Source organism: Colletotrichum costaricense (genome assembly GCF_030867565.1).
Source record: "Colletotrichum costaricense strain IMI 309622 chromosome Unknown Scaffold_13.1, whole genome shotgun sequence".
Taxonomy (NCBI): Eukaryota; Fungi; Ascomycota; class Sordariomycetes; order Glomerellales; family Glomerellaceae; genus Colletotrichum; species Colletotrichum costaricense.
Window position 1 is genome coordinate 562,000 of NW_026848242.1, and position 16,670 is coordinate 578,669.

Consider the following 16,670-nt stretch of genomic DNA (forward strand, 5'->3'; position numbering starts at 1 on the left):
GCTGGTGCTTGGGAAAGCGAAGTGACTCGTCTCTAGAAGGTAAGGCTGCTGGCTTCACGATGTTCATGTAAGCCACAGAGGCTATGTGAACAAGTTGCTCTTGATTTTAACGGCATTTGGCTGACTTGGCTTTTCAGTGAGAGCCATGAGCCACTTGGAGAGAAAGAGATGTTTTCCTCCTCATTTGACAGATGTTTAGGGATTGCGGGTATCTGCGTGCAAAACCACTACTGTTGTGGATGGTACGATCATCATCTGCCTTTCTTCCTTTGCGACTGTATGGGGTGTGTTGACGAGTGGTCTTTGGATACTACTTGACGCCCAGCAAAAGCGAACACAGTCTAAGTACAAGTTGCTCGGCAGTATTTTACGTCATCTGTTAGGAGTTGTAAGAAAAACCACACATGTGTTGAATGGGTTGCCTACCTTACCAAGTAACGATTGCAGATTATGAAGGCTATCCTCTCTTCTAGGGTACTTGACGGAGGTCAATGGAGAGCACAACAGCTGCGGAACCACAAAGGCCCCCCTTCCTGCGACCACTCGGCTGCTAATGCCCAGTCTCATAGTAAAAGGGAAACTAATATGAACTCCCTTTCGCCTTTGCAAGCTTGTTCAATGAGTATCAGGTAGTGTACACACAGATAATGAAAAGGTTCTTTCTTCACAAAGTCCGTCACTTCCCTCGGTCAGTCCGTCGACAACTGCCTGTCTGGAGGTGCGCTTTAGCAGACGGAAACATGCGCACTGTGAGTGCTCCAGTGCGGGCCCAAGCACCTAACGGATCTCTCCCCAGGTGTCACCCAAGGGGCCTACCTCTCGTACGTACAGTGCGAGATTGAAATTTTCCTTCTCAACATCGAAATTTTTCATACGCTGCCCAGTTCTCATATCAACTACACCAAAATCCTCACCGAAACTTGTAAACCACCAAAAAGTCTTCACCTGAGATACGTCCAACCACCCGGAAACTCACTTCATTCAGACATCAACCAGTAGACCAAGACTTCCCAGAACGCAAAACCCACACGTCGACACACAGCAATGTCCAACACGAAAAAGAGAGCGGCGCCCAGCCAAGAAGGCGGCGAGGGCGGCCAAAAGGCAAAGAAGCAGAAGAAGAAGTCGGCCTACCAGGTCGACGAGACGCTACTCAACGCCGAGCTGGGCATCAACGAGTCCTTTGCCGTCATGGACAACCAGCTCCTCGCAGACTACACGGCGCAAAAGATTTCCCGCTTCGGTACGGATCTGAGTCCGGTTGAGCTTTCGGATCTGTCCATCTCTGGTGAGTTTTTGGCACCTCGTCGTTTTTTTTATTACTACTTTCCCAATTACCTCGTTTTTTCATACGTATAATCCTACTCCCATAAAGAGAAGAGGATACTTTGGAGAGCAAATAAATAAAAATCGTACTGACACAAACAAGCAAACGCCATCAAGGACACGACATCCTGGACGCAGCCCCGCGCCCTGGACAACCTCCCCGCCTTTCTCGAGAACTTTGCAGAGAGGCCCGACAGGCTCTTCACGGCGCCCAAGGTCAAGGGCGCGCCGCACACCATCATCGTCGCTGCTGCGGGCTTGAGGGCGGCGGACGTCGTGAGGGCCGTGAGGAAGTTTCAGGGGAAGGAGAGTACCGTTTCCAAGCTGGTGAGGTTTTTATTATCTCCTCTTCTTCTCCTAGTCACTTTTACACGCTCTGAATATTCTGTTTACCTTGAATCCCCTCACTCTTTTGAGATTCGAGTATTGAGGGGGGGACGTTTGTTCATACTGGTATCCGGTTTGAGGGGCGAAGATGGGAAGAAGGCTAACGTGGGTACATTCATAGTTTGCAAAGCACATGAAGGTAGACGAGCAAGTCCAGTTTCTGCAAAAGACAAGAACGGGCATCGCGGTCGGAACGCCCGCCAGACTCATGGAGTTGGTAGACAATGGTGAGTACCGTAAACTAACTCCCCCCCCCCCCCCCTTCACGCACATCACTGCGGTTATGGACCTCCAAATAGCCACAACACGAGAGACAGAGAACATGCACAGAATGTACATAGCCCAGAAAACACAGCAAACTAACCTTGCAAACCTAGGAGCCCTAAAACTAGATAAACTCCAGCGCCTCGTGGTCGACGCCTCGCACATTGATCAAAAGAAGCGCGGCATCATGGACATGAAGGACACGATGCTCCCGCTCGCGCGGTGGTTGTCGAGGAAGGAGTTCAAGGAGCGGTACGGGGACGAGCAGAAGCCTTTGGATTTGATTTTTTATTAGGGAGCGATGAAGAAAGGGTGGTGACGATGGCTGCGGGATTGCCATCATGTATAGGTGGGAGCTAGGAGACGTTCTGAAGTAAAAGCATGGCGAGGTATTAGAGGAGAGGTGCGAAGTTCTCGGAAGAAGGGACGTAGAGAGACGGTTGTGATGGATGCCGTCTCGGTACAGTACTACCGGGGTGACGATGGCGGGGAAAGAGCATCTGATGAAGGGCATAGAAAAGGCTTGCTGGGAGCTTGCTGACCCCATATCATAGGATAGACGCGTTAAGACGCGGGTCAAGGAGACAAATCGGAATCTACGGCGACAGCCGGTACTTGTTCAGATGTCACGCCCCGTCTTCGTCCAGTCTCGCATGTCTTGGGATGATTTGGAAGGGAACGAGGGAAGCGTTTGTTACTTAGCTTCACCTGGGACTAGGTACGCCGGCAGATCACGGTCATGGTCTCTGGTCAAGAGGAAGGCATAGAGAGCATTTGACACCGAGTGATTCGCATCCGGCACTCAATACTTGAAGCTGGGTCTGCCCTGAGTCCGGCACATCCGGTACAGCGCCTGTTGGAAAGACTACTATCGCGGGAGAGAGCTTGAAACACTGACGTCTGTCATGCCCGTTCCGACATGTACAATGAACCAAGACAAGGTCCTTGGACTATCGTACGCGGATGGGATTGGTGGTATTCCTCCTATGGCATCATGAGAGTTTTGTTCATTCACAGTCCACTTGTCTTATGACGGCAAGAGTGGACGACGCATTGGATGGCATATTCTCCCCCACTTTGTCTCCATGAAAGTCTGCGAGATGGTGCTCTATGCATAATGGGAAACCTCTTATGCAGTTGCTGACACTGGACCATTGACTGAGGGTGGTGGTGATATATTACACCCTGATATCAACAGAATCAGTGAAGCTTGGCGGTCTGAAGTCAGTCAGATGTTCCCCGCCAAAGTCTAGAAGGTAGGGATCGCCTGCGTAGAGTTAAAGTCGGCTCGGCAAGCGTTTGAGGTGACAGTTCGAGCCCGCACCTCCGGTACCAGGGGCCCTTTGTGTTTTCGATCCGTCACTTTAAATATAAGCCTAGACTAGACGAACGCAGCCGCGGGGCATGGATCGAAATAGGCGAGGGACGCCGACGGTCAAGGTGACTGTTGCAATGGAAGGGGGGAACGGCCAAGCAAAATCAAACTGGGGGTTTGGGATGAATGGCAGTTGAAGAGAATGTCCAGAACGGGGCGGGTTTGAAGATCTTCTGTCGCAGTTATCGGACTCGGGATGCCAAGTCGAATTCGTGCCGTGGTGTCTGGGACAGGGGATGGCAGGCTTGATACACTTTGTACGAGATCGACGTCGAGGGGACGGTTTTGGGATGACAAGAGGATGGGGACAGGCCGAACATGGGATGTCCAAGGGGTCGATTGTCAATTGCTGTCAAATCTTTAGTCGGTAGATGGATGTGATTATGCGAAAGGCAACATGTGTGAGTGTGAACAATGGAGGAAGCCGTATTGTTGCTTGAGTTGTAGCAATAAAACCTCGTTGAATTGTAAGTGGAACCTATCGACGCCTCGACAGTGGAAGAAATTGGGAACTCGAAACATTCCATTGTCGAACGTTGAAGGAATCAAACCCTTGGCTAGCTCGAAAGTTCCAGTACGACTATTTGACAGACTTTCCTACAGCTGTCGCTGGTTAATAGCGATGGTCGAGCTGGAAGTGACCAGATGAAGATACGAGCACCACGAAACAGGGCCTGTCCTGGATCGGCGGGCCACTTGAGGCATCTCCAGAGCTCAACGTATCCGTTCAAAAGGTGTGATGGTGTGTCCATTTCGTATCCGAGTTGAATTAAACCTGCGCGATGGCTACTTGGTACTCTTTAGCGATGTGTCACTGGGCTGATGTTGCCTCCCGTGGGTCTAAGATGATCTGCTGTTTTGATGCTTCAGGTTGCCGTGAACTGCTACCTCGTGCCTCGATACCAGAACAAATCGAGAGACATGCCGCGTTGGAGGGTGACTTTCGTTCTTCTTCAACGCTGAGCACGGGTAGGCAGGCACGGCAGGGCAGTGCTCAGCTTTCAACTGAGGGGGGCTAAGCTCGAAAGAGACTACGTGCCCGTTTTGTCGATTGGGGCGGCGGTGGCGGGCGGTGCGAGGTCTGTGTGATTTGCGAATGGAGTTGAAGAGGGGTGGGAGGCTGGGGGCTCCAGTTTATTCGTTTTAGCCCCGATAGTGGAGAGAGGGACGCCTCAGCGAAAGAGACCATTTGATGGTACTGGAGGGGAGGAGATTAAGGTAGTCGGCTGTCACCGGGGTCTCGATCTGATTGCGCTACAGTAGACATCAGTGTCGCTATTCATAGCATCCAACTGAATCGTCCTCAAGACATCTGTAGAGTGTAGGGGAACTCACTTACCATCTGCAGTCAAGAGCTGAGGTGAGGTGTGGTTGTCCATCACGTCCTGACTTACGTCTGCCTCTGGGGCGCATAGCAGTGGCACTCGTCATGTAGATGGTCTTGTGCCTCTGAATCGCAAAAGTATCGCAAACACTGCCGGCGTCGAGGACGAATTGCTTTGGTCTCGTGCTCTGTTTGCATCTTTCATGTCGGGTATCAAACTCAACCTAAGTACATAAACGTAGGTTGTAACAATAAGGTACAAACGAACAATGTAAACGAAAAGCAAGGCCGTGCGACGAGGGCGTTGCTTCCAGCTGTCGCTTGCCGATTTCAGACATTTCTCTACCTCTCTCGCTCTTTCTATCCCGTCGCCTTTCTCCACCTCGCAGCTTCCTTCCGCCGCGACCCAAGGACCCCGTGTGCTCACCACCTTAGGTTCCTTCCTTCCTTCAGTTCTGCACCTGCGGCCCGGCTTCCATGCCTAATGTACTGCGTACATACCTTACGTACGCTAAGACCACGGCACTGTACCTTCGTAGTCTCGTCCCAAGAAATTCGAGAGTTAAAGAAAAAAAAATAGCCCGAGACATCCATTCCATTGTCGGTTCCAGCAATATTCCAGATCAAAGTCTCTTCAAGCTCCAATTCCACGCGTCAACGCCGTTAAACGTCCACTATCCTATCTTCAGCCACCTACCTTACCAAAGGTAGATAGGTCCCTGACGTACCACTTTCGCCCGTCTTCGTCGATTTGCTCCAGGTCGTGGTCCCTCACTCGTCCCACGTTAATCCGTTCTCCGTGTGCTCCCCGGTCCATCAGCAGCTGCCCAGGTACCCACGCACAAGCGACGCCCATCTTCCATTGTGCAGCACACCACCACTACCACCACCTCAACCACCTCCTCCATCGCCGTCCCGCGCCCATCCGTGTATCCAAGGCCACATTTCATCCGCACGATACCCATCACTTCCCCGTCCGACCGGTCACATTGGATGACCCATCCTCCCACGAACCCATCATCGAGCCTCTCGCATGAATTACCTCCGTTTCACCCCCTGCCTCTCCACCTAAACACATCCCCCAACTCTCCTCGCTCACGGTCACCACCACCGTCGCACCGGGAACTTACCTCTCACCACGGCAAAGCCGCAAATCCGCAAAGCTCGCGCCCTCACTCACCTCACTCCTCCACGCCACGAAACCACGCCTGTCCTGGCTTCTTCCTTGTCCCGTCCCGTCTTCGCAAGCAGCCTGCCGCCACCTGAGCCCGAGCCTCCATCTCGTATTACCTGACTAGACTTGCGCCGCATCGCTCAACTCCCCCCCCGACCTCTCAAAATGGCCGACCTCCGCTCCCCATCCGACGATAACCTACCCTCCCACAACGAACAGCGCGACAGAGCAAGCAGCATGTCGCTAGGAAACACAGAAACCGCAGCTCCCTCACAGAATGGGGGAGCCGCAACGGCAAACGGCGGCCCGCCCGCCGGTACCGACACGGGCTCAGCGCCTACTTCTGAGGTCTCGCGCCAGGTCCAGGAAGTGCTATCATCAGACGTAAGGAGGCAGTCTGCTCTCTCTCCGGACCACCCGAATACTGACAATGGCCCAGATTGGTGTCGCAACCATGCTAAACCAGCTCAAGGCGAGTATCGCTTCCGCAAAGGTGAGACCGAAACCCGACCCCATTTCCCGACGAGGATGACAGCTGCTGACGGAGACTCTAGGAATTCGCACTCTTCCTCAAGAAGCGATCACACATCGAAGAAAGCCACGCCTCCTCACTCAAGAAGTTGTCCCGTATAAGCCAGGAAACAATGCACCAGCCCGACCACAGACAAGGCTCTTTTGCGCAGGCCTACAGCGAAATGATGTACATCCACGAGCGCATGGCCGAAAACGGAACGCAATTCGCCCTCTCACTACAACAGATGCACGACGACCTGCTCGAGCTTGCCGCCGTGGCCGAGCGTAGCAGAAAAGGATGGAAGGCCAACGGCTTGGCGGCGGAACACAGGGTGGCAGAATTGGAGGCCGCGATGCGCAAGTCCAAGGCCAAATACGACAGTTTGGCTGAGGAGTACGACCGCGCGCGCACTGGCGACACCAGCAGGAACAGCGGCAAAATGTTCAGCTTGAAGTCCAAGTCTGGCCCCCAGCATGAGGAGGATCTCTTGCGCAAAGCCCAAGGCGCCGATCAGGATTACCAGGCCAAGGTGCAGACACTGCAGAGTGAGAAGGCCGAATTGATTGCAAGGACGAGACCGGAGGCCATCTCTGCTCTGCAGGACTTGGTCAAGGAGACCGACTCTGGTCTGGCGCTGCAAATGCAGAAGTTTGGTTGGTCAACGCATCGCTTCTTAAAGAACCTGAGCTAACGCAGTCGCAGCCTCCTTCAACGAGAAGCTGCTCTTGAGTAACGGTCTTAGCATCAGCCCCATCAAGGGTCAAGGTTCTGGCGGAGGACCGCGCAGTCTTCGCGAGGCCGTTCTGGCCATTAACAACGAAAAGGACCTTCACGATTACCTGACGTCTCACCACTCGAAGGTTGCCAACAATAACGGCGAGGTCAAATACGAGAAGAACCCGATCTTGGCAACCGCCCGCCAGCAAGCAATGGGCCACCAGCCCAATGCTTCGGTATCAAACGTACCGCAGGCCGCGCCATCCGGATCGTTCTCTGGGCCACCAGGAGGATCAAACCAGCAACAGCAACGAGATATGCCACCTCCTGCTAGACCCAGCAATTTCCAACCGCCAGCCGACTCTCCCCAAAGCTTTGCGCCGCCTAATATGCCGGCTGCTCAACAGCCAAGGCCATCGTCTCAGCAGCAGCACCCTTCTCCTCAGGCGCAGCAGCACGGCCGTAGCTTCAGTACTAACAACATGCTGAACCAGCCCAGCCAACAGCAGCAATTCCAGTCGAACCGCAACTCTGGTGTCGTAGCGCCAACGTACAATAGTGGTGGCATGTCCTCTCAAGGACCGCCACAGCTAGGAGCATTGCCATTTCAGACATCGCAGTCGCCTCCGCCGCCGCAGCAGCAGCCCCAGCAACGAGCGCCGCCGCCACAAAGCCAGTACCAGCCTCCTCAGCAGCACCAGGCTCCACCGGCACAACAGTATCCTCCTCAAGGACCACCACCAGGTGCAGGAGGATACCCTCAACAGAACAGACAATCCCCTCCTCTCGGCGGTCCTTCCGGGCCGTCGCCCAATGCCGCGAGGCCCACATTCGGGCTAAGCCTGCCTCGCTTGTATGAGCGAGACGGTTTGCCTGTGCCCATGGTCGTCTATCAGTGTATCCAGGCAGTGGACCTCTACGGACTTGGCGTCGAGGGCATCTACCGGCAGTCCGGCTCATTGACGCATATCAACAAGCTCAAGACCATGTTCGACACCGACTCGAGCAACCCAGCGTTGGATTTCAGAAATCCCGAGAACTTTTACCATGACGTCAATAGTGTTACTGGCCTGTTGAAGCAGTTCTTGCGTGATCTCCCCAACCCCCTTCTCACTACAGAGCATCACAGCGAGTTGATCGAGGCAGCCAGTACGTTGTCCTTTCTTGATTGATTTTGACTATCACTAACCCTTCACAGAACAAGAAGATGACATCGTTCGCCGAGACTCCCTCCACGCCATCATCAACAGCCTCCCCGATCCCAACTACGCCACTCTGCGCTCGCTGACCCTCCACCTCCACCGCGTCATGGAGAACTCCCATGTCAACCGGATGAACTCCCACAACCTTTCCGTCATCTTTGGCCCCACGGTCATGGGCACCGATCCGGCAACAAGCATCGCCGACGCCGGATGGCAGATCAAGGTTGTCGATACAATTCTGCAAAACACCTACGAGATCTTTGACGACGAATGAATGCGGCATGGCTTGCACTCGTTCTAGCGTCCCTGTTTCAAGTCCTCAAAAATTCGCAGGTCTCCTAATCTAGGTTAGATTGGGCCAAAACGTACATACAATCGCCCATGTATTCAGGCGAGGAATTATCCGCCGGCAACAGGTCTTTCAAGATCGGTTCAAAGGCATGGATGTTCACAAAATGGTCTGGATTCAACGGGTTTCGGCAGAGCGTAAGGGGTGGCGTTTGGGGGTTCAGAACTCCATCCTTTTTCTTTTCAAATTTCAGGGATACCAGGGTCCTGTAGCACATCACAGCACAGCGTCGCGTTCAGCGTCCTCTTTTGATTTCTCTTCTTCTCTTTGCAGCTCTCTCCTTCCTTCCTCATGTGGTCCTTTTGTCGGACGACTGCCGGGGCGGCCTGGGAAACATCGAATGGAAGGGTGCCGTAGGATTATGTAGCAACCTGGATGAAGGGGATGAGCGGAAAATATGAGCATTCAATTCGTTCATGTGATGTTTTGCTTTGTGCCTTTGCGTGAATGTTGGCATATATTTTAGAAAGGCCATGATGTGGTGTACATGTGTCTATCGTTGTGATTGTGATTACAAGGTTGCCTCGTTCTCGCCCACGACTCGAGGGCACGGCTGACTTGTGTCACATTGGTGGGCTAAGGAATGAATGCTCGAGAGGGCCGCGGAAGGTGTTTCTAGTGCGTAGAAGGCAGCTCCGTTCGGTTACTGTGACTCAGATACTCATCTCTCAGTAGTAACGCGCTCGTTTTGTATCGTCGTGTATCACGCTCGTATTCGTTCCCTTTGGAATACAGGATGATGATCCCTAGAACGTAAGGCTGTCTTATAACTCTTTTGACCTGCACTCTACTAAGTTAGTGCGTTCACGGTAAAGGTCGGAAGTATCCCTAACCCAAAAGCGAGCCCGCTCCCTTCTCTAAGTCAAGGAGGAGCTGTAAGCAGAAAGAGTCTTAATCGCATCATGAATGGGAGAGATGACGGCAGCGGGCAGCGGGCAACGGGTCTCTCGGTCCATCGAAGGAGCGAAGTTAACTACACCAGGCTTGGAACTAATAAAGCATGCTCATCATTCTCGTATTCCTGCCTCGGTGCTTTATGCTAAAATGTATAAGGTGCCGCGTTCTAATACTCGTAAGAGGTTATTACAAATTATATCAAAGAAGTGATCATAGTAGAAGCTAGTCGAGCTTTGAATGGTCGAGGGAGAGGAGCTGCCTTTTACAATTTTGGAGTCGATGCGATAGGACCTAGGGACAGAGTAAGGTAGACATTTTTAAAGACCACGGTCGTTTATCCTCGTTTATCGTCCTGCCGTTCGGGGTGACGAATACGTTAGGGAAGCGGGATCTAGAAAAGAGAACGTGGCTGTGGTAGGCTTTAGGTCTTTTTGTTAGTAAAAGAATTAGGGGGTTGCTAAAATGGTCAAGGAGAGAGAGAGAGAGAGAGAGAGAGAGAGAGAGAGAGGAACAAGAAAGGAACTTGGGAGTCTTTTAAATTTCTCTCTATTATTATAGCGGACAAGTACGATCGCTTAGTCTGTTCTAGGCTTGCCAGAGCGCGTCTTATATAGATCTATGTGATTGATCTACATAGGCTTGTGATGAATCTCTTGTTTGCTCTGATATAAAATGCCGTAGACACCACCAAGAATATCTTCCTATCCATACGAAGCAGGAAGTAATGGTTCAGTGACGAGGCTCTTACAAGGACAGAGATCTCATGTGACGTTTCATTCGTTCGGTGTCATATTCTAATCCCACTAGACAGCACCACGGGCTCAGAGCATACTTTGCCCTCCAAACCGAAACCCTGAGCTACGAGCATAGATTGGATGGATGAGCTGACCTCTCCCATTTGGACCTGATGGGATCACTCGTGTGTAAAAGACAAGGAAAGGTAAAAATAGTAGAGACCGAAAAACTCCATATCCACTTTGGGGGGACATTCTTTATGTGCCACGAAATGGAATCTCAAGCTGAAGCTGGGCAGGTGACCCCCCTTGGTGCTCAATCTTCTACCTGATCTCTTGAAGTGCCGCAGCCTTTCATCAAGTCCTCTAGCTTGATAAGGGCCATGACACCTTGGTCCCTTTATCTTTTCCCAAAACAGGCCCTGTTTCAGCCACTGGGGTTCCTGATCCCGTTGGCATGAGGCAAACTATGGCTGAAGACACAGCTCACGTAGTGCTTTGCGGACGTTGGGGCACTCATCTGGCTGCTCCAGCTAGGAAACCCACATTTGGCCTCGCATCTTGCTAATCAGCAAAGGCGCATAAGAAGCGGTTGGTGCGAGCACCCCAGTCAAGAGACGGCAGGGAATTTCTTGGTGTCACGGAAGTTCCGGTCTCTCCTTAGTGATCTCGGAGGTAGTAGCTCTAGATCTTACTGCCGGGTATAGACATACTAACATAAGACGTGAACACGAGCTAGATAAAGAGCGTAATGGGGGTTTGGTCCTTTCTTACTTTCCTTTGATGTCTCTTAAGGTAGATGTGAAGACATGTGATCTGGGTGGTACCAACATGCATGCTGTCAGCCTAGGCGTTCAGGAAGTCGCAGGTCGATGAGCATTATCACGAGCCTACTTGGCACCCTGACTGTCTTTATACCAACCGCGCCCCCCTCCCACCTGGCTTCATGGCCCTTTAGCGAATTTCTGCCAAAGACCGATTGCCTGATTGTGTCCGTACTCCTGACTTGAAAGGAGGAAAGACATCCAAGGCCAAACAGGACCGAACGAGATACTGAGTTCGTCGACCCTTTCTAGATACACAGGATCTTGTAACTCCCTGGGTTCTTCCGACTGAATGAATGGTGTGATTGAGGCTAGAGGCTCGTTGGCAGATTTCCGTCAGGCACGCTCACTCTTATGGCCATGGGATAAGGCCATCGAGTAAACGAATTCAGACATTCCAGGTTTGATACAATACACGCCTCAAAGAGTCAGGTCAGACAGGTTCTACAGAGACGTATCCGATACTGTAGCCTAGGACTTTTGCTTGAGAGGATGCGTGGAACTAGACCCGTCCACAAGCTTAGTCATGCGAGGTTCGGCCCCAAGGTTCAGGGCAGGATGTCATTTACTTGTTAGCTAGCACTAGAAGTCATGAGGCAGTCACGACACTCTATCTTATTATAATTTACGGAGTAAAGCTGTTGAGGGATGTCTCGGGCTCCAAAATTGATGACTAAGCACCTGAGATTGAGGATCGCGATATCAAAACACCAGAAAGCATCACCAAGGCACTTAGAAACCATCATCAAAACAATCACTCCAAATGGCAAAAGAGTTCACCCCCCCGGTGCCGATTTGGGGGCTACATCTCTTGGTGCTCATGCTGGGACTCGAACTCGATCGCTAAGCCTGTCGTCGAGTAGGCTGGTTGGCGTGAATAATTGGTGACCATTAACCATTCCACCACCCACGCCACAGTTTGACCTGACCCCCGACCTAGGGGGCGCCTGCTGTGCTGGTGACAGGAATGGAGTTGGAGGGGCCTATATGGGGTGGCAGCCTTGTCACCTGGCCATCAAGGTGCTTTTTTCCTGACCTAAGCTGGAGAGGCTGCGCATCTTCTTCATACCATCGCACGCAGCGGATGGATACAATGAAAATGTGAAGGTGTGAAAATCAAAAATTGCCACAGCGATGGCCCCGAAGGACAATCGAGAGAGGTCTACTCCGCGATGTGCAATGCAGGCATCCCTCTCTGCGGTCCGGATTTCTTGATCCCCAGACCGCCCATGAAGGTAAGTATGAAGAAGAAAAGAAGGGAAAACAAGCAAAGGGGAGGAGGAGGTCGGCATTATATAGGCATTCACATGGGGACCTTGGGGGCTGAGGCCACCATTTCGCTTCCGTACAAGGGTGGAGCTTTGGGGATAGGCCAATGAAAGAGCACAGACGAAGGAGCTGCCTGCCGTAGCGGAGATGAGTCCGGATCAATTCCGGAGCTTTCCAGCAACCGAGCACTCAATGCACGCTTCAGCATTTTGCTTAGGTGGGTGGAACATGAGGTGCAATGAGCTTCTCATTGCTTCTCTCATTATTGATGCCGCATGGCTGAGAAGAGATAGGCTCCGTGGTCAGAAACTACCTCAGTGTTTTGTTCGGAAAAGACAAAGCATTTTCGATCTTCAGGATGATGGGCGATGCATGAGATGGGACATGATGAAGGTGCTTCATCCCTTGCATTTTCTTCTGTGTCCCAACTTCATAGAGGCACAAAAGAATCCATCCTATGCCTGCAAATAGGCCCTTCATCTGATTTCGGGCACCTCTCATTCAGCCTTTCAAAACCCGGGGTGTCAGATGGACATCCAAGCCGCCCTTCTCCCATAGAATGTAGACCTTTGTCTCAGCGTACCAATTCGCTGTCTCCGCTGCTGAGCGGATATCGAAGTTCCAGATTAGTCTCGCGAGAATCAACCTCATCTCGGCATAGGCAAGACTAGATGATCACCTGTCAGCGGGGATCCCCAACGGTGCCGACTCCATCGTCTGAGCCATGGAGAACGTCTTGAGGGCTGCTCACTTCTTCCCAATGCAGTTGCGAGGACCGATGGAAAACGGTTGCAGAGCCCGCTTGGCGTCATTTGCAAACCGCGGGTCCCCCAAGAATCGCTCCGGGATGAATTCCTCCGGCATTGCGAAGTGGTCGGGGTTATGGTAGACTGACCAATGCCAGGTATCCACTACAGTCTAGAACGCACGATTCTCAAAGTCAGCGCGCACATAGCCCCCCATAACACCATGAATAAGACACCGCGGGGAAGTAACTTACACCTTGCGGAATAAATTCGCCGAGAATCGTATCGCCCCCTTCGCCAATGGCTCGCGGGCTGGGACCAGGTACCGGCGGGAACATCCGCAAGCTCTCGTCCAAGACGGCCAGGAGGTACGGCAGGTTTTGCACGCTGAGCATATCGATCTCATCCTCCGTCGTGAATGCCGATCGGACCTCGTCGTTGAGCTTGGCTAACACGTGTGGGTTGGTTGCGAGGAAGTACGTTGCCGCAGTCAGCAGCGTGGCTGTCGTTTCCGACCCGGCGATGATGAGGACCATGGCGTTGGAGGTCATCTCTTCGAACGACATGGCCTGGATTGATATGTTGGCAACCAGCTAACGGCAGCTGGCAGAAGATCGACCTCTTCTGGGATATTCTGACTAAAGTGGCGGCACTCACCTGTCCTGCTGATTCTGACTTCCTGATCATTGCATCCACGAAATCAGGCCGGCTCTTCCCAAGCTCCAGCCTCTTCCGCAACTTCTCCCTCGACAGCTCCCGGTTCTGAGCATACTTACCCATTAGCTCCCTAGGAAGCGTCAACATGAGAAGCGGCTTCAGCCACGGCAGACGCCGGAAACTCGTCAACATGGCCATGTTCTTGATACTCTTAAATATGAGGTCGACCCAAGGGTGATACGTGCTATCCTCAAGACACCCAAAGGGTTCTCCAAACGCCAAGTCGCCAATAACGTCAAACGTGGTAAAGTTGAACCACTTCTCCACGTCCACCGTCTGCTCGCCACCCCGCGATGCCTCCCGCAGCTTCTCAAAGAGGGTATCGACGTACCCCTTGATAATAGGCTGCTGCGCGAGCATAGACTGCGCCGAGAACCCGTGCGCCAACGCCCTGCGGAAGCGGCTGTGGTCCCCGCGGTCGGCGCCGATGATGTTGTCGCGGTTCGGCAGGGCGTTGACGGGGTCTTTGCCGTTCTCGCCGGTGAAGCTCTTGCGGTGGCCTCGGATCTCTGCCATGCCGTCCGGGTGGTTGATGGAGAGGTGGTTGGGGCCTACCCGGACGATGGGGCCGTACTTTTGATGGAGTTGGAGGATCGTGAGGTGACAGGTGCCGGCGATGAATTCGCGGACGTAGGGGATGGAGGAGATTGACCATAATTTTGGGCCGGGGAATTTGCGCAGTGGGTTGAGGTAGAGCTGGTAGATGGCGTATCCTATGAAGTATGCGAGGAGCTGTGTGAGGGGTGAGTATTCGGTCCGCCTGAATGTGCTTATGGGGATTCATAACAGGATAGAAAGGTTTGGCTTACAGTACAGAGCACCGCGATTGGCATAATCAGCATCAAAGACCACCGGGCCTCGTCGAGGCTGAAGGATTGCAACATATCGTTTCCTTGATCTGAAGAGGGGCTTGGGTGTCAGTAGTTGATGTCCAGTAGCGTCCCGAGATCGATCAAGCAGGCTCTTTATAAAAAAGAACCCTTTACTCTTTTGCGCTTCCATTCAAATGTGATATCACTACACACACCCTTTTCACGTCTCCTCGAAGCCGTTTCATCGGCTTTCACTCGCCCGCATCCCTGATTCCGTCCCAATTACCAAGCGAACCCCTCTTATTCGTCACAGAACACACAAGGTCCTTAGCTCCATGTAACCGTAAACCCGCTGCACTGATTCAAGATCTCCCAAATTTCAAACTCGATAACGTTGATCGCCTGGCCGTGGTTCTCCCTCCCCCAGACTTTGACCAAAATTGCGGTGCCCGAACTCCGCCAGCTCCATGCTGGAGCGGACTACTCCGTTGCAGAACGTGCTTTCGGGCGGCCGTTCTATGAGCTCCGGGGCCGAAAAGATTGGCCCGTCTTCTCATTGACGTTCGTCTCTTCTTCGGTCCCATTCATGTCAGAAAACTACGCAAGTGGTCACTTGTGATTGGGTTGGTCTCCGAAAGAAGCCTCGAATTCAATCGTCTTGCGTATCCCGTAGTCCGGTAAACCTTGAAGACACTTTCGGGTTGTTAGGGCGTATAACGACACATCATTGACTTAACTCAGCATCTTTCGAAGCTTTGTACTCGGCGTTAGGGCGATTCCAGTCCCTATTCCGATATCGTCTCAGGCATATTGCGAGGGTGAATGAGCGTTCCATCCACTACCTAGTATTCCGGGCTCAAACATAGGCTTCATGAATACGACTCAGACTGAGTTGTAGGCTGTTAATGAGGTTTTGGTATAACACTTGTGTGAACATGACAGAATTCGCTGTGAAAAGATATCGCTGCCGTTTTGTAAACGACGAAGGTTTCGCCAGGTGAAAGGCTTGTACCAACATAAGTGTGTCCGGATGTGTGCTGGTGATGCGTGCCAAACCAGGATTAATTAGGCTGGATGAACTTTACTCGTCCTGGCTCGACGAAATCCAACAATCACACCAACTAGCTTGGATTCCTGGCCCGCTGAGCGTAAAAGAGATTAATCAATCATTTCTGCGCATGTCAAGATAAAAAGGAATTAGATATTCGTTTTTTTTTGGCAAAAGGAAAGGACCGACCGCGGTTCGAACGCGGGGCCTAGAGATAACTGCGTGGAACTGCAATCTCTCGCTCTACCACTGAGCTATCGATCCTACTCAGATGATGACAAAAAATGGGACTCCGCGCGCATAACAACCCAGCAGTCTCCGCCGCTCTAACATCTCGTTTGGAGCCTCCATTCAGGTCACAGCTTTCCTTTTGAGAGGCATCCCTAGTTTGATCAATTTGTTGGTCTTGGAAGGCGCCAGATGAGCCGAGTACTTCAGATGATCTCTAGTTGAAGGTGCTCTGCCATCGATGTTGTGCAAAGTCCACCTCATGATGCCACGTGAAGATGGAGAGGCGAGGATTATGTGTTGATCTGCACTTGTGCTTTCATCCAAATAACAGTGGTGATTGTCGAAGTTGATGTTGATCTTATTTGAGGTGATAATGGGGCACTGTGTCTCATCCCTTCTTTTTTTGGTGCCCAATTTTGACTTTGCAATTTGATCTTCAGCGCCCAAGAGATTATCATAGTTTACCTATAGCAGGAACTGAGCACTTGTGACTACAGTCGTGAGAGCAGGTATTTTCTAACAAGCTCTTGGCGACTTTGATGGTTGAAGCAACGAAGCTTGCACTATCCGTACTGCATACGCACAAGGCCTCGCCAGTCTATCAGTGACTCCTACTCATTGTGTGGATGCCTCCATTAGAGAAAGCCAGACCGAGGTAAATGAAGCTGGCGAAGCACGCTATCAATCTCACAGTCTCTCGTCCAGACTCCATGGTCTATGATACTCTAAATCTAACTATTAGGTAAACAACGACCACAAG

At 52.0% G+C, this 16,670-nt stretch overlaps 4 protein-coding genes across 4 annotated transcripts; 2 read left to right on the forward strand and 2 right to left on the reverse strand.

Annotated features, from left to right (window-relative positions):
- Positions 1–1,044: 1,044 nt before the first annotated feature.
- Positions 1,045–2,272, forward strand: CCOS01_11630 (uncharacterized protein; the record flags this gene model as incomplete). The annotated part of the gene is made up of 4 exons (XM_060459783.1): positions 1,045–1,288; positions 1,430–1,653; positions 1,835–1,940; positions 2,091–2,272. The coding sequence occupies 4 exons, from the start codon at positions 1,045–1,047 to the stop codon at positions 2,270–2,272; spliced, it is 756 nt and encodes a 251-aa protein (XP_060309614.1).
- A 1,081-nt stretch (positions 2,273–3,353) lies between these two features.
- On the reverse strand, positions 3,354–4,104 carry CCOS01_11631 (uncharacterized protein; the record flags this gene model as incomplete). The annotated part of the gene is made up of 3 exons (XM_060459784.1): positions 3,354–3,701; positions 3,794–3,932; positions 3,995–4,104. The coding sequence occupies 3 exons, from the start codon at positions 4,102–4,104 to the stop codon at positions 3,354–3,356; spliced, it is 597 nt and encodes a 198-aa protein (XP_060309615.1).
- A 1,911-nt stretch (positions 4,105–6,015) lies between these two features.
- Positions 6,016–8,557, forward strand: CCOS01_11632 (beta-chimaerin; the record flags this gene model as incomplete). Its single annotated transcript, XM_060459785.1, has 5 exons — positions 6,016–6,234; positions 6,290–6,343; positions 6,405–7,017; positions 7,067–8,230; positions 8,280–8,557. The coding sequence occupies 5 exons, from the start codon at positions 6,016–6,018 to the stop codon at positions 8,555–8,557; spliced, it is 2,328 nt and encodes a 775-aa protein (XP_060309616.1).
- A 4,300-nt stretch (positions 8,558–12,857) lies between these two features.
- Positions 12,858–14,703, reverse strand: CCOS01_11633 (cytochrome P450; the record flags this gene model as incomplete). Its single annotated transcript, XM_060459786.1, has 5 exons — positions 12,858–13,023; positions 13,108–13,274; positions 13,357–13,671; positions 13,760–14,551; positions 14,629–14,703. 5 exons carry the CDS (start codon positions 14,701–14,703, stop codon positions 12,858–12,860), a joined length of 1,515 nt encoding a protein of 504 aa, XP_060309617.1.
- Between the last annotated feature and the right edge of the window lie 1,967 nt (positions 14,704–16,670).